Source organism: Marmota monax, unplaced genomic scaffold, assembly GCF_021218885.2.
Source record: "Marmota monax isolate L192 unplaced genomic scaffold, Marmota_monax_Labrador192_F-V1.1 WCK01_AAM20220418_F8-fsc00342, whole genome shotgun sequence".
Lineage (NCBI taxonomy): Eukaryota > Metazoa > Chordata > Mammalia > Rodentia > Sciuridae > Marmota > Marmota monax.
Genome location: NW_026692007.1, coordinates 660,737 through 686,262, shown reverse-complemented (window position 1 = coordinate 686,262; position 25,526 = coordinate 660,737). Strand labels below are relative to the sequence as shown.

General features: G+C 45.3%; 1 protein-coding gene across 6 annotated transcripts in view; it reads right to left on the bottom strand.

Annotated features, from left to right (window-relative positions):
* Positions 1-25,526, bottom strand: part of Tns3 (tensin 3) — a 270,335-nt gene that overhangs the window by 185,689 nt on the left and 59,120 nt on the right. For 2 of the 6 annotated variants that reach the window (XM_046451661.1, XM_046451594.2), the window contains exon 3: positions 16,430-16,467. The exons of 3 other annotated variants lie outside the window; for them this stretch is intronic. Coding sequence is in view for 1 of the 3 variants with exons in the window: in XM_046451594.2 (XP_046307550.1) it covers positions 16,430-16,467 (38 nt within the window). In the remaining 2 variants the exon portion in view is untranslated. Of the gene's footprint in view, positions 1-14,510; positions 14,781-16,429; positions 16,468-25,526 lie in introns of those variants that run through there. One more of the 6 variants, XM_046451631.2, reaches the window with a different exon arrangement.

The window sequence follows — 25,526 nt, the reverse complement described above, 5'->3', positions numbered from 1 at the left end:
ATAAAATTAGAAGTGAAGTTTATTCCTTCTTTATCTTTATGAAGAAACTTCACCATAAAGCCAGGATGGCATGCTTTCTTTCCCAAACCATAAAGAGGTCAGAGGTCACCTGTTTCCCTGGCCTGAAAGACTCCCCTATAGACACGGAGGGTTGGCTGGCCACTGGAACCTCCATGTAATTCAGGTTGGGTCACCTCTCATGGCTCTATAAATGGCAGCACTCTGGGTGGAGGGAGGGCAGAGGCCTTTTTGAAGGAATGTTTATTATTTTACATATTTCACTTCACTTGTTATATATGATCGATAAAACAGCAAGATGTTTTTATACTCCCATCACGTAGAAGATTGAGAAAAGATAAATAGCTCAATTGGTTTTTGTTTGTTTGTTTTTAAATATTTATTTTTTTAGTTATAGGTAGACACAATATTTTATTTTTATGTGGTGCTGAGGATCGAACCCAGTGCCTCACACATGCTAGGTGAGTGCCCTACCTCTGAGCCACAACCCCAGCCCTGGCTCAATTGTTTTTATTACCATTATTATTATTGATTATGAATGATGTAGAATAAGAAGAAGAAAATTGCCCCCTCCCCTAATGGTGACAACTCTAAGAGAGGGGGACATTTGCCCCACTGTGGACGTCACAGCAGCAAAACACCCAACTAGCCGCTTAAACAACAGGAATTTATTTCCTCACAGGGTTAGAGGCTGAAAGTGGGAGATCAGGTATTGACAGGGTTGGTCTCTCTCCTTGGCTTGTAGAATACATCTCCTCCCTGTGTCCTCATAGGGTCATCCTTGGATTCGCGTCTGTGTCCTAAACTCTTCTTATCCTTCTTCTTATAAGGATACCAGTCACATGGGATTAAAACCTATCCTAATGACTTCCTCCTAACTGATACGGTCACATCCTGAGGGGTTAGGACTCTAACATGAATTCGAGGGGACACAATTCAGCCCCTAACAACAAAGGTCTTAAGGGATCAGTGGCAACCTAAGGCTGGTTCACATGGAATATTTGCAGAACACTATGGGTCCACCAGAGCTGCCGACAACATGCAATGGCTTCCTCATCCCCTGCCTCCTCAGTCAAAGCTGCTGAAATGTGCCTAGGCTGGGAAGAGATTTGGGGAGCGCCCCAGGTCAGGCTTTCACCAGGAGCCTGCAGATAACGAGGGATCTATACAAAGGATGGGCACACAATGTAGGCATTAGGGACTTTATTAACTCTCTTTGCTTCCTTCAAGGGCTCTCCCTAACTTGGTGTTTTGTGTCCTCTTTGTCAGGCTTGACCCTGGAAGCCCTAATTAGGTTCACATTCCTCAGGAAGCTCTGTTACCCTGCGTAAGTGTTAAAGCCCAATTGAGCCTGCTCTAATCCCTGGGAGAAAACAGGAGCCTAAAAAAGCAATTCACCCTCCTCTGCCTACCTGCCTGTCAGGAAGCAAGGAACATGGATGAGAAAGAGGGAAAATTGTTGGAATCATGTTTTATGTTTTTCCTTAAAGTAACAAACAGCCATCAAGCCTTTGGCACAGTATAAGAAAGACTATCCCCAGCATTCAGTTCCCAGATTCCCTCCTGGGGCCTCAATTTCCTCTTCCAATCCAGCTGTCCGATTCCAATAATTTGGGGAGGGGGAAAGAAAGGAGTTGTGCACCTATCCTACACAGGACAAGCTGCATCTGTCAGAACCCTCTGCTTCACTCACTTACTCAGGCTGTGGCTACCCTTAGCCAACTGAGGGAGGCTGCCCACGAGGGAACCCTGGGTCTGCCTTGCTTCAAGCCCACAGCACATGGCTCATAGGGAGTATAATAGAATGAAAACATAAAATGAGTGCTCTGTGTCCATTATGTTATCAATATTCATCCCAGATCAGAAATAGAATATGAGTCTATTATTGGAGACAGGTCCTGGGAACTCTCAAAGGAGCTGGCAAGTACACCCTGGGGACCCACCACTGTACATACTCTACTCAAGCTTGGGCCAGTATTGCATGACAGGATCTTTTGCTCAGTTACCAGCATGTGATCTTGTGGCCAAGTCTGTCTCAAAGATCAGGGCCCGGCAGGGAAGCCAGACACACTCTCAGCACACAGCTCAGGAAGCCCAGGCCCACAGAGCAGGGAGTTAAGATAAGACCTTTAGTCATTAGGCAAGACCATAGCCAGGGTCTATAACGGCTCAAGCCAACCCTTATCAGATTCCTGCATTTTAAAAGAGAAACAAAGATTACATATGATGATGGATAAAATGCTAATGGCTTGCTACATAATCAGTAGAAAACCTCATAAATCCAACTTACTTGCAGAAAGATTAAGAAGTGATATTTAGTTTTAGTCTTTTTAGTCTTCTTTGCTGGGAGCAGTGGAGCACATCTATAATCCCAGCTATTCCAGAGGCTGAGGCAGGAGGATCACAAGTTTTTGAGGCCAGCCTGGGCAATTTATCAAGACTCTGTCTCAAAAAAACCTTAAAGGACTACAGATTTGGCTCAGGCGTAGACAACTCGCCTAATGTGCAAAACTCTTGGTATGTTCAATCCCCAATACAAAAAAAAAAAAAAAAAGTGGTAGAGTTTTTCTGTTTTCTTTTGGTGTTTAGCTCATTTAAAATGTCAATGATTATTAGGCAGGGTAGTATATACCCGTAATCCCAATAACACTGGAGGATGAGGCAGGAGGATTGCAAAATCAAAGCCAGCTTCAGCAACTTAGTGAGGTCCTAAGTAACTTAGCAAGACCCTATCTCAAAATAAAAAATAAAAAGGGCAGAGGATGTCAAGCGGTAGTGCGCTCGCCTGGCATGCGTGCAGCCCGGGTTCGATCCTCAGCACTACATACAAAGATGTTGTGTCCACCAATAACTAAAAAATAAATATTAAAAATTCTCTCTCTCTAAAAAAAAAAATTTAAAAAAAAGGGCGGAGGATGTGGCTCAGTGGTTAAGCATTCCTGGGTTCAATCCCTGGTACTAAAAATAAAATAAAATAAATGCCAAGGATCAAATATAACTGGATTAAAACGACTAGATCCATTTTCACAAGGAAAAGGCAATGTCAAAACTCACTGTCCCTCCTTATCAGCTATATCTTAATAAACCTAAAAATATGTCACATGCAATTTGCAATTACTTATAAAATACATCATGACACTGGTAAGTAACTTACATTTCAACTAATTTGAAAAGATTGATGATTAACTCTACACCTTATTAACTCTAAACTCTATTTCCAACCTTTCTAAGATTTCAGTAGATTGTGTTTTCAATAATGGTGGCACCATACAGGGTCTCTGCATAGTAATTGCCATTTCCTATCAAGAGGTAGAGTCCACCCCATTCTCTTGATTCTAGGCTTGTCCTAGATTTCCCTTGTGACCTGTTAGAATCAATGGAATAAGGCAGAACTTCTGAAGCTGGGCTTCACAGGGCTGTGGCTGCCACCTTTGCCTCAAGAATCCACTCTTGGACCCAATCACCATACTGAAAGGAAGCCAGGGTGGCCACGCGGAAAGGTCTACAAGGGGGGCAAAAGACATCCACCAATCCAGTGCCCATCGACAGAAACAGACATGAGCGCATTTGTGACCTTATCCTGAGGTCAATCCTGAGCGTTCCTCCACTCTCCCACTGCCAGGGTCCCTCCCTGTTACTAATAGCAGGATGATGCATGCACATGCCTCATCTTTTTTAGCACCTTTCAATAAGGTAATTTTTGAAACCTCCCTGGTTGTAGCACACACGCTCACACCCTACATGACAGCAAGTATTGGTAGGACATCTCTGCAGATAGGAGATAGGGATGTGGACGTTCTCCCTTGGGCATTTCGCAAGCCCAGATGTGACCCCTCCTGCAGAGAAGGACTAAATAAACAATCATGGTGCTCAGGGTGAGCCAATCAAGAGGAAGACAAGAATGGGCTGCCTTCCAGTTCCAAGTCAAAGGAAGCATGTGCAGTTGTTCTTCCTTTAAGAGAAGTGCACAGAAATGCCATGACCCCCCACCCCGTGACTTTTCTAATACGGTCATTCTTTTCCCAAAGAAAAGGTCCAGTGAGACAACAACTTTAAAATATAGCCTTGTTTCTAGAGGCCTTGAAAGTGAGTGGTCTGCATGACATCTACTGCCATGTACACTTCCAACTTCATGTCAAAAAGGTCATGCAGCTCCCAAGCAGGAGAGAGTGCCCCCCCCCCAGTCCACAGGTGGTTCAATAAGCTGATGCTGCCATCTCCTGCTTCCCCAGAGGCCATGCAGGATCTGAGATTCCACCGGAACCCAGTAATAGCCTCCTCTGATCAGCCCTAATTTCCACTGGCCTTTTGCTAATGATAGTACAGAGAAAATGCACATCTCCAGGGAGGGGACTGTAGGATCTCATAAATAAAATGGTGCTTCCAGAGGGAAGGTGACCTTCTTACCATCAATGCTCAGTGGTTACTAGTAAAGGAACAGCAAAATGAATGAGCTAGAGACTGGCATGGTAGTGCATGCCTGCAATCCCAGCTACTCTGGAGGCTGAAGCAGGAGGATCAAGAGTTTGAGGCTAGCTCAGGCAACACAGTGAGACCTGTTTCGAAATAAAATTTTTATAAAGGGCCTGGGATGTGACTCAGTGGTAGAGCACTTGCCTGGCATGCGTGAGGCCCTGAATTTAATCCCAGGATTGCAAAAAAATTAAAAGAATAAGCTGCTCCTTCTCCAAACTCTTTTCAGGTCAGTGGTCGCAACCTCCTAGTTACTCATTCATTCATGAACTCATTCACTCACAATGACTAATGGAACATCACACCTCAAGACACTGGAAGATGGAAGAATAAATAGTTGTCTTTAAGAATTCAGTTTAATGAAGAAGAAAAGATACCAAAATACAGGTTATTCAAGAAGAAAATGGTAAATTCTGTATAAGGGACTAATGAAAGAAATTTCCCTCAGAGACACTTGATCAGAAGTATCTAAGAATAATAAAATGAATAATTTAGTCTCTACCAACTGTCCTTTGCTCCAGGGAAGGTCAATAAGAAAGGAAAAAAATTAGAAAACTTAATAGATCACAATTTACCATCAACTCTCAAAAATATTTTTATTTAAGCATTAGGCTATCTATTGCTAACTAGCTAATTCTGAATGTCCTTATGAACATATTCCATAAGACTCACCATCTGAAGCTAAACCTCCACTCAGGTTCATACCACCCTTCTAATGGCACCACCCACTCTCTATTCAGGATCCCAAACTATTTACCTAAGGATTACCCACAAGCCCTGCCTCTGCCCATTCTGATTGGCAGGCCAGTCCTAACAGGTCCACCTTTAAACACCCACAAAGCTACTTCTTCTACCCATTCATGGAAATATTACTTAGATCAGTCCATCCTTGGCCCTCCCTGAGCAGAGCTAAGATTTCTAAGGAGCATCCTAAGGACCAGTCAAAGCCTCTTCCCTCACCAATTGCTTTTTAAATGTAAAAGACAGAAATCTCCCAAAAGACAAAGGTTTTAGATCAAGATTCTGAGATCAGAATTTCTTAGGGCACAATGTTTATTCATTCAGACCTTCTATTATGGCCTCCTTCCCCCTCCCCGCAAAAGAGACTGCTATGTGTTTATTTTTCTACAGACCCTCCTGAGCAGGAGAAAGTTTCCAGTAACAAGGGAGGGCTAACAGCCCAGACCCTTCCACAGGACTCCATCCAGAAGGGTTCCATCAAGAACAGAGAGAAGCCTGCCCATTTCGGAAAGTTCTGGGGAAATCGGCAGTTGCGATATACACAGATATGCAGTGCACGAAAGGGCAAGATTCAAAATGCCGGAAAACACACAAAAGTGAATTCTGCCAGCTGCTCCTGGGAGGCGGGCTATTTCTCCTGAGCTATTTCTGTGCTCAGCAGAAAATGGGGGTGGACACTTCCTGAATCCCTGCCTAAAATTAACAGCTTTACAGAAAGTGGGATGGAGGGTGGTAAAGCTTGGTGAAATACAAATTGTATTCATCAGTTAAAACTGGAAAGTGAGTACTTGGATGCTTAGTTATGTGTTTTGGCCCTGCTGCTCAAAAAATGGCTCAAGGAGGAAGAAACGGGTCTCTGAGAGGAGAGCTAGCCTCCAGACACTACCAGACAAGGATAAAGCCATCAGCTTGATCAGAAACATCTTCTCTGCACTGAACATGAAGTGATTCAAGAGACTGAGATGAGATGCAGACACAGACACAGACAAACAACCCCAGGCACACACAAGGACACCAGAGACCACAATGTAGAACATCCACAGTCAGGAACTCAATGCTCACCCTATGGACCCAGAGAGCATGGCTGTCCAGAGATTCACCTGCTAACAACACAGGAGGCAGTGCATGGGGGAGAGCTGCCACAGGCAAAGTGAGTGTCTGGAAGTCTGTGAGCCCTCAGGTCAAGACCAGCAGAGGCCTCCTCCTATCCATGAAAATGTCCTACCCAGATAGGGACGATGAAAGATCAGCATCAGATTCTCAGAGCATCTCTTCCTGCATGAACTCAGTGCTCTGAAGACACAGAGGAACGGCAGTGGAAGGTGACGGGGGAGGGGGGGGGCAAGATCCCATGGGGAGTCTCTGCTTAGACACAGAATGCAGCCTTATCCCCAGGACGGCCAAGGACATACCTAAGATGTGCTTCCATGGAGATCACACTGCTGGACACCAGAACAGATGATATCAACACTGGAAAACAGAGGATGAAAATCTAACTGGTTGCTTAAAGCTGCAGCACTCTCAACAATGTCCAAAACATCCAAGCAGAATGGGCATCTCCACGGCTTCCTGACTGCACGTATCCCAGCTGAGCCAGGACTGGGAGCTGGGGGAAGCAGGAAGGACAGAATCCTCAACTGGAGACAAGGCAAGTGCAGCTGAGCGTACCATGACAAATGAACTTGTAACTTGCAGAGAGAACAGAGGGGTCGGGGAAGAGAAGGAGCATGAGGCGCCTTGGGAGTGAGGACAAGGCTCTGGGATTCAGGGGCAGGAAAGACACCTGTGAATCTGGAGAAGTAGGTGCCAGCAGAACCATGGGAAGGCACTGATTGATAGGTTCTGAAATTCAAAACGTGAATAGTGGTCAAAAAAAAAGAGGCAGTAAGGAAACAAAGTATGTCCCAGAAAAAGAGGTGACCAGAGCATTAGCTCAAAAGGGGGAATGCAGAGTGAGGGTTCTTCCAAAAAGAAGACAGGGGCTCCCACAGATGGCCATCAACAGCAGAAGAAAGACAGTCTAGGGTCAAGTATGTGGAAGGAGAGATGCTGCTCTGTGACCAGAGGTGATGGGAAAGGATGTGGAGCCAAATGTGACTTTTCCAAACTGATAACATCACATTCATAGCATGGAAGGAGCCACAGGGGTTTATTTTCACCAGGGAAATCAGCCACAATACACATCAGACTGCTGTAACCCTGGCAAGTATAATTCACCTGCACACCACTAGCCAGGATGTGCTTGAGAAAGAAGCAGGTGCTATCACTGCAACACTCCCAGTAAAAGAGGAGCGAGGAGGGGTGGAGAAGTCCATGCACACACAGCACACATGGCCCGGAACATAACACACAATCCTCTGTAGACAGGCAGGGGGATCTGCAGGAAATCACAGCAGGAACCACAGACCACGCAGGTGGAGGCACGCAAAGTACTGCTATTCACTGGACACAATGACTCTAGCTGCAGCATCAGTGGATCAGGACCTAGGAGGTCCTCCCGAGCAAGCTAGGGCTGAGTAGAGGGGGTATAAAGGCAGGATGCTGGGGAAAGGCAAGGAGAAGGGGAACTTCCCAGGTGGGAAGCAGGCAGGTCAGAGGCCACAGAGGTGGCCAGGTAAAGGATGTAGAGCCAGCCAATTAGGCAGCCACAGAGCGGCTAGGAGGGATTTCACAAAGCAGCCAGGTACAAGGTCTTGGAGCCACCCTGGTGGGAGGCCCAAGTTGCCAGAGCCAAGGTGGCATTGACACGAGATCCTCTGGTGCCAGTGTAAAGATACCATGAACCCATTGTTCTGCCAGAAGCCAGAGGAACCCCTTTCAGGTTGGGCTAGGCTGAGTCAGAGGCATGGACACAGTTGATTAGATGAGATTTGCTTGAAAGACCCCATTCTCTGGAAATTAAGCATTACACCATCATTTCCTGTCCTTTAACAGTTAATAAATAAAATACATACTGACTAATGCCAGTGATTGGCAACATTTTATGAAACAGTCTCTCAGAATTTCCTAGAACTACAAAAATAATGGTCCCTAGAAACTGAAACTGTGGACACCTTCAGTGACTCAAGATCAATGAAGCAAAGTAAAGTCCTCAAAATGAGACAGAGCTCCTTGCAAAACCCCCCAGGTCCTGTGCTTCCAGAGCAGCTGAATTCTGCTTTCAGAAGTCCCCCAGGTAGGGGCTTCATCCCTAATTTCCAGAGGAAGATACCAAGCCTCAGGTCACAAGGCTAAAACAAGGCAGTCAGAATTCAGACCCATGTCTGTTATCTACTCCCTGCCCTTTTACAGTTCCTCAAAATTTTAGGGGCTGCTTCTGATAGCTACACCTCCCAAACTGCTCTATCTGATCCCACCAAAGCAAACACTCACACACCTGTTATTCTCATTGTAAGGATGGCATTTGTTTCGATTTTCAAGGCCTCGAATTCTCCAGTGTCCTTACTCTCTCATCACAACCTGGCTGCGAAGGTCAGAATACATCTACTCCCATTACTGAGCCCCTGCAGGCTGACATCCCATCAACGCGTTATGGCAGGGGCAAAGGTAGAAGACTTCAGCCAACAAATACACTTGCTGGAATTATTGTTCAAGCAAGTAATCTTCTTCCTCAGGTGAGAATTTGTCTGCAGCCACAGGGATCAAGGGCAAAAGTAAGTCCCCAAGTAATTCAAGCTCAAACAAAACACACTAGCAGCTATATCCTGTGCTCACTGATGGCTTCCCATCCTCCTATGTGACCCATCACAGTGCCATGACAAGGCACCCTCACTTTACAAACAGAGTCTTTGAAGCACATGCGTCTGGCCTGAGACACATGCAAACACTGGGGCCTACCTTCACCACCTGCCACAACTTCTGGACTCCTGCCTATTAAACAGATCATTGCTGACAAATAGGTTACTGCCATACCGCCCAATGAAGTGGCAAATAGGTGTGGATTCATTTCAGGGATGTGTGGAGGCCTCCTTTATTTGCTGTAACCCAATACAGAAGGACAACTGACAATTTAGAGAAAAGAAGCAGACAGATTTTTAAACTACAGTATTTATTTAAGACAAATGCGTTATCTCAAAAGAATATTTGCATTATACAGTCATGCATCGCTTCACCACCGAGATATGCAACGTCAAGTGGTTTCATCATTGTGTGAAAACCAAAAAGTGTGCTTATACAACTGAGACGGCTACAACCTCACTTGGTGGCATAATCTCAAGGGACCACCGTCATGGATGTGGTCCTTTATTGACCAAAATGACATTATGTGGTGCATGACTGTAATTCCATTTTGTTGGGGCAGGGCTGGTAAATCCTGCACAAACACAGCTTAAACTTAAGCCACACTAAAGAGCAAATCTGTCATCATCAGGTGAAACTTACACTCTTAACCAGACAAGCCAACGTGGTCCTGCCAGTCTGGCTACATGTCACAACTGGCTTCAAAACCCTCGGTCTCTCCCATGACGATGAATGCAGTGGCTTCTGCAGTACCAGCTGGGTTCCACCAAAGATCCCACACCAAGACTGTGCAAGAAGCAGTCCCTGATGGAGCAAGGCCCAGAGCAGCCTGTGGCTGGTGTCACTGGGTGCCTGTGCTTCTTTAGCTAACAGTGGTGCAGTCCTGCTGGTCACCTCATAGTCCAAGGAAACTCCCAATGTCACACACAGTCAATGCCGCTGTTGGGGACTCAGACTTTGCACTTAAAAACATTAATTCTTAATCAAAGGATAATTGCTTATGTGTATATAAAAAGCAACACTCCTGAGTGAACCCGGAGCACAGGAGAAGGCTTCCCGTGGTGGGAATTCCCACATGGAAGAATGGTCCCCATTAGGAACTCAGCCAGAGGTATAAACATACCTTTAATGAAGTAAAATGGGTAGAGTGGTTTTTCTTCTAACCAAATGGATCAAAGATCAGTCAGGCAGCCTACCCAGAAAGGAATCTTATGGGAAGAGGAACAAAAGTGCCTCCCAAAAGAACATTTAAAGGTGCTTAATGGTTCTTCTGACACCAGCAAAAACTTGCAAAGATAAGATTTGGAATAAGAGCAATGTCTATCAATAAGTAAATGGATAAACAAACAGTGGTACCTTCAGAAAACAGAATATTATTAAGTGCTAAAAAAAAATGAGCTATTTAAGAAAGAAATGAGATCATTTAAGGAAAGTTAAATGCATATTACCAAGTGAAAGAAGCCAATCTGAAAGGATTCCATGTTGTTGTATAATTTCATCTACATTCTGGAAAAGGCCAAATAACAGAAACATTAAAAAGATCAGTGATTGCCAGAGGCTGGGGTCAAGAAGGAGTGATGAGGCAGAGCACAGAGGGGTTTTAGCTCAAACTATTCTATATGATACACTGAGGTGGATACATTTTATTATGCATTTGTCCAAACCCACAGAAAAACAACACCCAGAGTAACCCTTAAGTAAACTCCCAGTTTGGATAATGATGTATCAATATAGGTTCATCAATTGTAACAAACGGGGATGTTGGGACGTGGGAGAGGCTGTGCACAGAAAAGAACAGAAGAGCTCTCTGTACCTTCCCCTGAAGTTGGCTCTTAACCTGCAATTGCTCTAACATAACCTCAATTAATTTTAAAAACAATCTTAAAAGTCAGCTGCCAAACATTAAAACATGTAAGCACACGACACACACTTTTGGCAAAGGTGGAGATCACCATCCTCTGGCAGAATTAGATTCACACTTGGTCCTAAGGGCTACAACCAGAAGCTCCCATGGACAGTGAGCTACTCTGGCCCAGCTCAGTGTCCTGCTTAGAGCAGCACCCAGGAAATGTTTGTTGAATTGGTGGCTTAAAAATTAACCACTTCCACCTGTGCCACACAGTGGGGAGCCAGGAAGGTGGAGGCCAGGTAAACATTTGCTGAGGTGGCAGCATGGTCTGTCCTAGGGCCATGTGCTCTGGCAGGGCCCTCCCTGGCCCTCAGGGGGAAATACAACTCTTCAGTCCTGGCTGTCACCTTCAAGATGGTCCGGAAAAGGACCTTTCAGAAGACTATGTGTGAGGAAATGACAGACACATCTCTAATGCTCAGCACACAGCTGCCACCTCTCAGCTGGCCTCGCCGACTTATGTCTCCAAGCACACATTACAAGCCAATCACAGGACGAACATCAGACGCAAACCTCCTGTTCCCCTAAAGCATCCTGCTGAATTGATTGCCCATCCCACCTTCAGATGAACAGGCTGAGCCTCAGGGAGGTTATGTCACCCAAAGTCACAAAAGGCATAATGGGGGCTGGGAAAGTGATAAATACAAACAACACGAGCTCTGTGCTCATGGGGAAACAGCCTTGCTATTTTCATGAAAAATGTTCTCAGTCCCTCCTTTTTCGTTATCAAGTCAGTAAAACTGGATCTTTTGTTCCTAGGGAAAGATTCGGGAGCCCTATAAACAAAGCCTACCACTTAACTCCCCTTGGGGATGGCAAGGTGCACATGCTGATCTGAAATGGCGCATCCCTGAGTGTCCAGTTGGCTCCTTCACAATTTCATGTGGCTCTCCAGCCTGATGCAGTGCGCTAGGAGATGGCAGCCCCACAAGGCCTACCTCCAGATCCTCAGGACCTAGCACTGAGCAAAACAGAGCCTGGCAAGTGGCATTCTATAGATTGAAGCTCTGGGACCTAGGGATGGTGGATCTGGACATATATAACGGGGTAGAGAAGGGCCAGAAGTTCAACACTCAGCAAAGCAACAGCTCACCCCAGCCTCCTTCTTGTACATGCCTCAGAAATCCCAGGTGAAAGGAACATGAGACTCAGAAACACACAGCACAGGACAAGGAACACTTGATAAAGAGCTAAGGAAGAGGAGTGAGATGTCTTTGCCCAGGGTCTCTGGAGAGGGCTGAGCATCTCAGAAATGGCGTCACCAATATAAAATGCACAAAGTCAGGCAGCAAAAGCTGAGGCTGGGCCAGGTAGCTGAGGCCCCAGATGGCTGGAGACTGGGCCTAACTCCTGAACTAAAGCAGGTGCTGGGTACAAGGACCTCACACTGTTCCATGTGCACTCTCCAGCTCTGTGAATTCTTGTGTACATCCTCCTGTGAGGGTCTTAAATTGACAAAGCAGTCATCTGAAGGTCTGAATAAGCTCTGATGATTTAGGATTACACTTAATCCCCTAAACAAAGTACACCTCTAAGGAGCAGAAGAGTCATGGTGTGGGAGATAGAAGCCAATGCCCCAGACATTCATAGGATGCAAAGATGGGATCTCCATGTCATGTCCACAGAACCCCATCCTCTTCACATCATGGGGACAGCCCCCAGCACCTCTTCCGCCTTCTCTCTTACCAACATCTGCCTTCCTAAAATTGCTGTATCGCTCCTACTTCCTTTATTACTCGTGCAAATGAGTCAACTGACAGCAAGAAAAAAAAAAAGGTCATGAGACTCAAATAATTCAAGAGGCTCAAATGAACAAGTATCGCATCTCAGGAAGAAAAACCTTTAAGATTCAAATGATCAAGTGATGTTACATAGATGAGTTGACGACTCTAGAATTTATATAGCTAATATTATCATGATCGACAGCTAATTATTTTATGTGTATTATAGGGAAGTACTATTCACCTATTTTATACATAAAGAAACTGAGGATCAGGGCCTATTCTAGTGCACTGGGGTTGCTTTCACAAAATGCCATAGACTGGGCACTTGAACAACAGGAATTTACTGCTTACTGTTGCAGACTCTGGGACTTCCATGATCAAGGAGTCTGCAGATTTGGTGTCAGGTGAGGACCTGCTTTCAAGTTCATAGATGGCACATTCTCAATGTGTGTCACATGGTCGAAAGGGCAAGAACTCTGCAGCCTCTTTTATAAGGGAACTAATTCCATTCATGAGGGCTCTACCCACCTAATCACCTCTGGAGGCCCCACCTCTTCATACCACCACTTGGGGGATTAGGTTTCAGCATAAGAACGGGAGGGACATAGACATTCGGAAACTGATTTCAGCCAAAAGTTCTGTAGGGGATGTAAGTTCCAGTTTCTGCCTCCATCTGCTCACTGAACCTTATGTCCTGGCCTAAGGGACACACTTTCCCTTGGCTCAGGAAGTGAGTAACCTCAATCCTTCTAAGAGTTCCAGCTATGGCTCAGTCTCCCTGCTGAGCCTCCCACTCATGACTTGGTCACCACCTCTGCAGGGCAATCTATGTCCTCAGTGCTAGTGGGGCACCACAGGCCTGTACTAGAGCCGGTGACAGTGGCAGTGATGGCACATATCAATGACCATGGCAGTCAGTTCCACCACACACCAACCTCACATTCCAGGCAACATGCTGAACCCTGAGCCTCAGGACCACTCAAGGCAGGCAGAAGTATAGAGCACAGACCCTCACCCCATCAGTAAGAGGTCAGACCCAAGCCCACATTCTCAATCAAAACTTCACAATCTCCCAAAATATCTGAGGACAATCTGAGTTCAAGAAGCCTGTACCACAATGCATGTACCCATAGAAATGACAAGCCCAAAACCCAAACATGATTTATACACACACAAAAATCTACCCAAATGCAATTTATATACACACAGTAATCAAGGACCCAGAAAACACTAATATAATGTGTATACATACAGTAATCAAAGATCCAAAAACTAAGTGTAATAACATGGGGAACACCACATTCTAGTTCCTGGAAGACCAAGCTGCTTCCCCAGACGCTGAGCTCTGCAGGAGCCACTGAGGAATTTACAGCCCTCGTATCCCCAACAACGATGGCATTATATTTTTTGGAATGAGAAAGTGCTTTGTTACCTCTGGTGGCATTCTCTCCTGCTGTTCAAAGCTGTATTATAAAAAAAAAAAAAAAAAGATATGGATACATTTCCCCCCTACCGGAATTTGATAGGAATAAAGGTTTATCCATCTCTCCGCAAGCTGCCAATTGCTGCGGTTAGAAATGTCATAATCAGTGATAGCTAAGGCTGTTGGAATATTCTTTGAACCCACGAATTCAACCTATTAAACAGTCAGAAATGGAAGAAACAGTTGTAAGTTCATTTCTGCAGCCCCAGTCAGGGTAGCCAGCCAATAAGAAAGTCAGATGAAGGTGGCGGTGACAGAACAAATAGCTCACCCCTTCTCCCTTGGTGACAAGACACAAGTTACAAGGACAGATGTCACCACAAAGGAAACCCCAGAGGTGAGGGGCAAGTTTAAGTCATCTGAGAGGAAGGGAACCTCTCCAAGTCTGAGATATACCCCATGGGTGGGATGCCCCCCCACTTACCACTGCATTCACGATCCGTTAGACTGAAGGGGTGCAGTACCCCCGAATGAAGCCTGTCTGTAGGCAAAAAGACCTACAATAAACCATGGTCAGAAATCGACCAGTGTGTGTGAACGTGAAATGCTCACCCTGGCTGGAAAGGGGAAGCCTTCTCCAGACCAGGGCGGAAAGAGAGAGCAGAACTGCTCCCTGTGCCCCCATGAGGCGGGGAAAGCACCCATGTGACCTCTGGGAAGAAGAATCGAAGAGAAGGACAGAGGAGCTGCTGGTCTGTGGCTGAGTGAGAAGTGTACCATAGCACTCAGCCACCCTCTCTTCTTCTGAAGTGGCCAAAACTCTGCATAAAGAAGCATTTTAAAAGAAGTCATTTTGGGGCTGGGGATGTGGCTCAAGCGGTAATGCGCTTGCCTGGCATGCGTGCGTGCGGTCCGGATTCCATCCTCAGCACCACATACAAATAAAAGATGTTGTGTCCGCCGAAAAAACTAAAAAATAAATATTAAAAAATCTCTCTCTCTCTCTAAAAAAAAAAAAAAAAAAGAAGTCATTTATCTTTCGAAATAGTACTAGACCAGTCTAGTTCTTCCAACTTGTGTGGATAGATGCACATGCCGATATGCATAGTTTAGTGTGCATGTGTGTGTTTGTGCATGTAACCACAAACGTGTTTGTGCATGTGTGAGTATATAAATGTACATGTTTGTACATGTGGCTGTTTGTGTGTGAGTATGGTAGACAGGGTAGAGGAAACTAGCCCTCTGGTCCTCACATGGAGAGAATGCACGTAAGAACTAGTTCGTGGTATCCTGAAGTCAGCTTCATTCATAGCCTTCAGTTGGGACATTGGGACAGGGTAGGAATTCTCTAGAACAGCTGACCCATGAGGTCCACAAGAGCAGCAAAATCCCAAGACCGTAAAATCCTATTTCACCAGGCACAGTGGCACATACCTGTAGTCCCAATGACTTAGGAGACTGAGGCAGGAGGATTTCAAGTACAAAACCAGCCTCAGCAACTTAGTGAGGTCTTAAGCAACTTAGCAAGATACTGTCTCAAAATAAAAAATAAAAACAGGGCTGGGGAGGTGGCCCATTGGTTAAGAGCCCCTGGGTTCAACCCCTGGTTCTAAAAACAAAAAATAAAATAAAGCCCTATTTCCCTTGATCTGTAGCCACGAGGCAGCCTTCCAGGACCCCCAACACCCCCAAAGGTGGGGCTTGACAGTCAACAGAGACTGCATTTGAGATGTACAGCACATCTAGGAAATCTGGAGGTGTCAGCTTATGACACAGGATAAAACCACAAGCTCCTTCCTCAGTGTCCCCCATTTTCAGGCCACCTTCATTCACTTCTCATCACAGAACCAACTGTGACCGGACACAGCCAGGTTTCCTGCAGTCACTCAGCAATTAAACCTCTACAGAGACATGAAAGCTCAGTGTAAGTACCTCCTACTCCATGGTTACCACGTTTTCATGGAGACTGAAAAACAAAACCAACCTGTGCACAACCACCCTCAAAAAGAGTCAGAAAAGTCTTTAAGGCTACGTGTAGACTCTGAGCCCTGTCTATTCCCACCCGCTCACTGCCCCAGGAAGCCTCCTGCCAACATAGGGATCATTTGTCACTGAAAAGGAGCTGGTGGCACGGCAGGAGAAAAATCACCGAATTCTTATCTGAAATCAAATTCTTAAGAATTATTTTCTAGGACTCAAAACGTGGATTTCAAAGCTCTTCAGTTTATTCTGGAGATGAAATGCATACACCCCATCCAGAAGTATTCACAAGCCATCTCTCTTTGCTCGTGAGTTTCATTTCTATGGCCATGGTCCAAAGAGGCGCCCCCCTTCTCTGCCTATCATTCAGTGAAGGCCAGCTCTACCACCAAAAGTCCCATGGGAAAGTCATGGAATGCTTACCTGGGCTTCACATTTCTTGTGGCAGGAATACTTGCAGGCTGGAGGAAAAAAATAAAATAAAATAAAAAGAATGTGAGTGTGTTAAGCAGTCGGAGCAGCGATAACTTTCTAATTCTCCAAATTCTCTCACTCCTGGAAAAAGTCCAGCACAAAAGACTTCTGAGCAGCCTCTCCCAGGGAGCTTGTGCACGTAGGACCCATGGCAGAATTTAGACAGAAACTGGTGAGGAAGTTGCATGTAAAAACTGAGTGATGAGCATGGTGGTGTGGCTCAGTGGCAGACTGCATGCTTACCATTCACAAGGTCCTGAATGCAGTCCCCAGCACCAAAATCAAACAGAAAGAACCAGGTTACAACGCCTGTCTGCTAGCAACAGCTAAATGGCCCAAGCAGAAACTTCTTGAGCAGAGTTACAAGCATATTGTATTTTCAAGGGGTGTGTTCAGCCAAGTTAGATCCCTCCAGAAGAAAGGCAGAGAATTTGAGCAATAAAAAGCATTCACGCATGCCTAGAAATGATCGCTGATCTCTGAATAAAAGAAAAGAAACTCAAAAACGCCCCCCAAACATTCAGATTGGAGCCTTTACATGAGTGAGAAAGTCACGCATTTGGATTCCACACTGCTTCCACTTCCGGACAACCTAAGAAGGACTGTCAGAATAAATTCATGTCTAAATTCCTACAGGGGAATCCTTCAACAGGGGCCATTGTGTGAAGGGAGTGAGGCCTGTGTCATGGGAGGCCCTAACAATGCAGATGTAGGGCTGGAACCAATGCGGATTTCACAGGCCCTCCCGCCCAGAGGCTGCAGCTGGGCTGCTGAGGCATAAAAGCCGGAGGGAGCAGCTCCACAGGGGCTAGGAGCAGGCTGCCTTGGCAGAGGCAGCAGGACAGGGAGACACTCGGAAATGAAGTGGATGTGTGAGCCATCCCAGCACAGCTGCCCCCATCTTATCCATCTTATCCGGACTCTGTCCCCATCAGCTGGGTTGACCTGAGCAAGTCCCAGGACCTCTCTGAGCCTCTGCTTCCTCTCACAGAGCTATCACGGTGTCAAATGGAATCCTTCACAGGACCCTACTTTGAAACTGCAAAGTTCATACATGGAAGTAAATGGAGCCTAAACAACAAGTCTTCAGAGGTCAGGAAGACAAGCCCAAAAATCCCAGTTTGGAGCTTTGAAGTACCTGGAAGCTTAGGAAATTCTTGACTCTCTATCTTGCCACTCTGACAACTACAAAATACTGAAATCATAAAGGTTCATGTAGCGTTGAAGAAGGAGAAGACAGAGAAGTTGCTTGCCCAGGGCTGGCAGTGAGTGAACTTCATTAGTCATTGGTCAGGTTGTTATCTTTGCAAGATCTATTTTTGGAACTGTCCTTCTATGCCTCCAAGGTTTGTGAAAGTATTAACCAAAACAAATATGTATTCTTCATCTTCTAATGGACACAACAAGCAAAGGGGACTAGATATTTTCTAACTAAGACAGACTTCCATTGCAAACAAGGGGCCTTTCATGCAAAATTAAAAGTGCAAACAGAAACCAGCCAGAAGAAGGCAGGGAGGACTGAAGTAAGGAGAAGGCAGGTGAGACCTCAGGACTCTGGGTAAGTGAGAATCAGCAGAGATGCAGGTAAAGAAATTTCCTGCATGTGCGCGTGCACAAACACACACACACACACACACACACACACACACACACACACACACTGGCCCAGCAGCACATGATTAGACCACAACATCACGTAGCGGTCAGCCTTTGAGACAGCCTCAATAACCCAGGTGCCCCTGGCACAATGAATCATTGCTGGTCTGTGTGACAATGCAGATGGCACAGGAGGAAGTTGTGACTTCTCAGGCCAAAAGGCATCACAGCCTCTGCCCTGGCAGAGCCAGACACCATGTAGTGAGGACACTCAAGAAGCCCTAAGAAGAGGCCCACATGGAGAGGAACTGATACCTCTCACCAACAGCCAGCACGTAGCCAGCCCCAGCCTACCAGCCATAGGAGTGCTCACCGCGGAAGCATGGAGGCTCCAGACTTGGTCAAGGGGCAGATGAAACACCTCTCAAGAGAACCAGAGCCAGAACTGCCCAGCCACGTGAGTCCCAAATTCCTGAAAAAGGGGTGCCCATTACTCATTCCCTTTTGCTCTCTCAGAGTCTTAATCAACTTTTTTCTGTTGAAATCATCAAATCTTCTCCCAAGTTTAAGGACAGAGTTCCTCACACTCTGGGGTTCAGCTTCATCTATAAGATGGTTATGGAGAGGACCAGCTAAAGTCAGTACATGTAAAATGTGTAGAAGAGTATTGGCAGGGTGCCTTGTCAGTACTATTATTAGCCATTCAGAGTCCTGCCGATTCCATTTAAATAGCTTAATTCCCTTCTATAACTCCTCCTCCTCCTCCTTGTGGCAGTCTCTCCATTAACAATCTCCCTGGCTTCTAGATGCTGAGCATCTGAAAATCTATAACCTTCTGCCCAGTGCCAAGCTCAAGGGTCTCCTGGACGTTATTTCAGCCGCCACAGACCTCACTCTCCATGCAACCTTCATGAGACCTTGTAATCATGGTACCTGGAGCTCTCCTTCCATGAGAGCCCTAGCTGCCTCCATAACAACCTGACACCTTCTCTTCCATTGTTCACTAGTCCCATGCTGAGTGAGCCACCTTTCCCAGTGGGCCCAGGAACCTCTGTCATTCCCTACCCATCCAGAGAGATGATATGCTCAAAGAAACACCCAGCAACTCTTGAAAACCATTATGCATTTGCTATGTAACAGAAGATTTTAGAAAAAGTTTTTTTTACTTCTCTGATGTGTGATATACTGGCCACTGTGCACTCACTGCCCCATTCCTCCTCACTCACAGAGTTTTATTTAGTCTAGCCTTTTTCCACCAACCCTGTGTGAGTCACAGAAATATCACCTTAGATGAAGGGTTACATCCTGCCAGATCTAGGCCAGTGGTTCTCATAGGAGCTCTGAGGACTCTGAGGTGCCCAAGACCTGTCAGGGGCTGATGAGGTAAAAACTATTTTCACAGTTATATACTAAGATGTTTCTGCCTTTTCTCTTTGGGTAACAGGGCAAATAAAATTGCTGGTACCTTCACAGACACGTAGGCAAGAGCAAGGTGTACTACTGGCCATTTTACTCTCCACTGCTGTGCACTCACCATGTAAAAGACATGCCATTTTCACTTTAAGAGTATCCTTAAAATTTCTAATTTCACTAAATCTGGATACCTGAATTTGATGAAATCTGAGCCTTTTCACTACTCTGCCAGATCAATGAGGAAGGTCTCCAGAGAGCACTTCTCAGCATCCAGGAAGAGGATTTAGACAACAACTGAGTTGTCAGCTAAACTAGCCACTTTCTCAGAAAATGCCTTTTTTTTTAATTTGCAAGAATTCCTGGCAGACAAAAAAACATGATTATTCAGAAGTGAGTGCTTGTCAAATGAAAAATTTGAGCCAGTCACAATACACCAGTGGCAAAATTTTGAGATTTCAAGTGGAAACTCAGTTTTGGAAGATCTGTATACCGAACCAGGAAGCTTGAAAATTCCTAGAGTTTTTATGATAAAATCCCCAGTGATATTAATAAATGTGGATGCTTTCTTGAAATTATATAACAAGTGTCTCAACATTTGGAAGTCTGCATAAGTCAGAGGGCTAGTAATTTCCAAGTGATCGATGCAAGATCATCCCTGCTAGGTATCATCAATGTGCACCAGAGGCCAGTGGATTCTAATAAACCAGTAAGGAAAAAAAATAAACTTCAAGAAACTTTCAGCTAAGTTTTGATATACAATCAAAACAGACCATACACACAATCAGAAAAAGCTATTAAAATGCTTCCTTTCCCAACTACATATCTGTACAGGGCTGAACTTTCTCCAATACTTAAAGCCAAACAATATGTTAAAAGACTGAATGCAGAAGCAGGAAAGAGGGCTCAGCCTCTTTATCAATATTGTATAACAGAATCACACACACACACACACACACACACACACACACACACAAATCCACAATGCCCTTTGCTCATTCTGTTGTTTTGAAAAATAGTCATTTTTCATTACAAATATAATTTATATTAAGATAAAATATTCATTACTGTTTCTTTTACATGATTTAAGTATTTTAACTGTTCATCAGTTCCATTTCCATTAAACCAAGCTCTTTGGAGTTTTCTAAGAGTTTAGCTGAGGGCTGAGACCCCAGCATGAGGAAGGCTAGTTCACATCAGCAATGACAACCTCATTCATTCTCTTTACCTATATCTCTTGGAATAGTGGGAAAGACCCTAATCTGACTCCCAAAAAGGTAAGTAAATTCTCCCAGAGGCTTCTGGAGAAGATCTCCCCAATTCCTGTGAGAGATGCAGTTAAAGTAAAGTGTCTCTGCCTCTGGATGCTGAATGTGCAGCTCTAATGTGGAGCTGGACCCCTCAATGGGGAACCTGCAGAATTCATGTTGCAGAGCTGGAGCCCAGTCTACTGCCCAGGGCCCGCAGCTTCTGTACCTCCCAGTAAAGGGAAACCTGCTGGGTTGGGGGCTCCAATCCATGCAGCTCCATGAGTTTGGTTGCCACAGGGCCATTTAAGCCATTCCATGGTCTTTACATATCTTGTGCCACGTGTTCCCACAGTGACCAGAAAGAAAAGCACATTCTAACCCATTGTACAAACAGCAAACGGAAGCACAGTGTGGCAGTCACCTGCCATGGGAGGCAGACCTGAGGGTGTATGATTTAAGAAGCAGGAATCAGCCACCAGATCAGGGTTTCCAGGGGCAGCACACACTTCACAGTGTTGGATTTAAACATCTCATTATCCTGTAGTCAAAGGCTTTTTTTGTGCCTGGGGTGATGACCAAGTTCCACATTTGCTAAGCCAATGAAGCACGCATTTGCCAAGAGCTACGCCAAGATGAAGAGCTGCCATCCGGGGACCCAAGGACCTGAAAAGCTGAAGTCCACTCCTGAGGATCAAGGTCCCAGACCGTCAGTGCTCACTGGTACCATATCTCTTTCTAAAATTAACAATAGATCTGAGTGATAGCAAAGGTTCCTTTCTGCCATGAAAAAATATATATTACCTATACTATAAAAAGAAAATAAAGAATCTACAAATAAAATAATTGGTTGCAATTAAAAATCACAATCTTTAAAGATTTAATATGTGAAAATACTTCCAATAGTCAAGGTTAAATGATACAACATTCTATTACAGTAGGAAACAAACTTTGTAAAACATACAATGAACTAAATGAGACCAAAAAAAAAACCTGAGTGGAATGTTTGTAATACATATGGTGAAAAGATAAGAAATGTTAATTTTTTTGGAGCTCAGAAATCCTCAGAAATTGACAAAGGTTTTGCCTAATTTAATATTTTTAAAAGATTTACTATTCCTAATATAATGAAGTCTTAGAAACCAAGAAGAAAGTAATCTAATTTTTAAACAAGCAAAGATTTGAAAGGCTAGTTTTCTCAACAAACAGAAATGTCATAGACATCACCCTAATTTAATAACCAGGTAGATGAAAAATATAATAAAAAGGAGACGCCATTTTTCATCCAAGGACTTACAAAAGTGAAGAGCTGAGACATTTCAAGTGCAAGAGCCGATAATGTTCAAGGCCCCACTACCAACATTTCCACAGGTTCCTCATCCAGCCAAGCTTATTCTCCAGAACCTGGGCGGGGTGCTGTGGTCATTTTTCATGGGTTTTCCTGGACCCGACAGCTTGCAGATCCTGTCTGCTTGCACATTCCCTCCACAGCTGAGGGTCTGCAGACCGCACGTCAGCCCTCTTCTCACAGGGGTTTCCAAAGTCATATTTAAGAATCCTGGCTCCCACCGTAGCAGTTGCCATCAGATCTGTCTGGCTCCAGAGGCCTGACATTGTTATATGTTGTCTTGGAACTGCTATTCTTCAAAATGTCTCCATGGGCCTTGGGAATCCGGGCTGTGGTCTGACGAGGTTGTCAGAATCTTTTATACAAGGCTCTACACATATTTACCAAGTTATAAATGGGCCCGTGAGTCACCCTCTGCTTCTCAAGCATCTGTGTCCCAGGAACCCCAGAAGGACAGTCCACGCTAACCTCCTCCAAGCTCCGCTGCTTCCCAAAATAAGCCAGAGAGAGAAGGAGCACTTCTACTAAAACCTCTCACATCCCTCTTCTCAGGACTTCCTACATCACCTATGTAAAAGGACATACCTGTTGACTCCAGGTAGCATGTTACACACAGAAACCAAATATGCAAATGACATATGTAAATAATAAGTAAAGAAAACTATGAAATTGTCTCTGATTTTTGATGATTTTCTTTACAGTATATTGAGAAAAGGAGAAGATCCTAGAGATTCTCTGCTCAACCCACAAATTATAATGATACAACACTGAGGAACAGAAATAGGATGCATCCATACAGAGCCTCAACTTCTTCTGGAGGGACCAATCCCCACTGCTATGCTCCTGTCTGCACCCACAGTGACTCCTACCTGCAGCACCCCACCCACTAGCCCTGCACCTCTAACCCATAGTGACTCTGGTCAACTTCAAGTCAAAAAGCAGCACCCCACAGTCTGCTGGTGCCCTTCTACAGGTAAGTCAGGGTAGAAGGGTTTTCCTTAGCATGCTGCCAAAGCAGGACAGCTAGAATGATTTCCTGTTAAGATCTGAAGTGACCAGGAGAGAGAAGGTTCCATACGCCAGGCCATGCAGATCCAGGTGATTCTGCCATGGGATGAGCTATTAGGGGGCATTAACCAAAATCTATCAACCAACCAACCAACCAATGTGGTCACTACTCACAAATTCTCTGTTCACCAACACCTTTGTGGAACATCAGTTTGGGGCACAGGAAACCCTAACACTCTTGGCTGAGTCTGATGGCATCTCACAGCACCATTTCCTAGGTTGGGGGACAGGGCTCAGGGTGTTTCTATTTCAGCCAAACCCCCACAAGTCACGTGTGTCCCTCTCTCCCCTGGCACAAGCTGCATGAGACAGTCACCCTCACCAATGATGTCATAGGGACCATCCCTAGAACAGAATTGATTTGCCATTCTCACTCATGCCAGACCTTCCCAAGAACACTGAGATGTCCTTTAAGAGACAACATTCCCCAGAACACTGGAAGTTTTATTTCTAGAAATTCAGTCTTGCCCTTTCTTTTTGATTGATTCCACATGTTGATGATTTTCTTTTCCCCAAATCACTGTGAACCCATCAAGGGATTCTAACCATGTCCCACAGTTCTAAATTCTTACACATGAAGGCAACGCTGCCAGCAAGCCCTTGACAGGCTTCAGCTTCTGCACTTGTGCGGTGGATGAGAAAACCCAAGGCGTGGAGAGCCTGGAGCAGAGCCGAGAGGTGAACTCATGTCTCTCTGACTCAGGGGATCTCGGGCTCAACTTCTGAACCTCTCAAAAATAAATAAGTAAATAAATAAACAGACAAATGCAGCTTTAATCTTCACTAACAGGTCACTGAGACAGTTGTACACTGACTAATGTTTACAAATCATTACCGAGGAGTTGACACAGCACTTTTATGCCCCTTGATTCACATCCTACTTCTAACAGCCAGGGAGTGGGACCAGCCATGCCTTACTGTCCACGTCACAGTCTGGAGGATGAACTCAGAGACAGGGTGGCCCACGAGGGTCCCCTCCACTGTCTGTGGCTTTGCCTCTTAGGGCCACATCTCTAAATTCATGGGCTGCCTGTTCAAAGGGTCCCCATCCCAAAGCAGCAAAAGAAAATGTTGTGTCCATTTTAGACAAACAAGAAACACATCAAAAAGAAAGGAAAGAAAGCAAGTACCAGTCCTTCAAAGAACCTAAGTCTAACTTAGTAGGAAACTATTAGCTCATGTCTACTTCAAACACATGTTTGCAGAGCAGGAATACAAGCCTCCCCTCCCCCACACCACCTTGCGTGGGCAGATCAGCCTGGATGGACATCAGATCAGCATCAGGCATTGCTCATCACTACATAAACACCACACACCAGACAGGGTCAAGGGGTGTCCACTCAAGGGGTTCAGCTGCCACCCTCCCATGTGGCTTGGACCATCCACAACTCCTCTGTCTCTTGCTGCCTCAGTACCTTGGTGGCAGGGATCCATCTGTGTGCAGGTGCCCAAAATGGAGCACCTCAGCTGCTGCCACATGCTGGCCACAAGAAGCCACCTGTGGGGATGATCAAGGGCAAGGGGGACCTGCCCACACACTCTCAACCCAGCCAGAGGACACCTGACTGGTCCCAGAGAGCAAACCTCAGACCCATCCTCTGGAACAAGGTCCTTAACGTTTGTTAGCAGGGCTTCCCAGGGCTGATGGGGCCCATGTGAGCCCAGTAAGATGAGCACTGTCCCCTCCTGGCTGCAAAGTTGTGCATTCAGAAGCTGTACTCAGTCTTTCCCCAGGTAGTGGCCCAGGCAACCCTTGAGCAGACAGCAACATCACACTACCCTGAGTAACTAGGGAAAGTAACAGCCCCATGACTCCAGAAGAATCCAACTTACAGCACTGCAAAACAAAAACTTGGCTTTATCAGCTTAGCTACACTACTCAGTAAGTTTTAAAAATCAAAATTGCCTGTAAAATCAATTAACATGACCCAGACGTCCCTGGCACATGGACTCTCAAACCCGAACAACCCGGACCTCTGAGAAACAGCTGGGAGGGGTCCAGAACTTCTTTATAGCCGCAGATTTAGAAAACAGGAAGGATTTCAGTCAAAATCCAGGATTAAAGAATGTGTGGAGGCGGCTGAGAGGGCGGCATGCTGGGTATAGCGAGCAAAATTCAGAAAGAGGGACACACTGCTTTGCAGTGGATAATTTGGCCTGGGTGCCTTCTCTCCCTGCTTGTGATTCTGGAAGGTTCTGTCATATGTCCTTCTGGGACTGGACAAATCTGATAAGGAGGGCTGAGCTGGGCAGAATCAACAATGCAAGCCTTTTCAGGGAAATCAGAGGGAGTTCTGGTAGGGGTCGGGCTGGAGTTGGCCTCAGGGTGAGGCTGACCATGCTAATTGCTGTGGGAAGATGTTTGGAAATAACATCC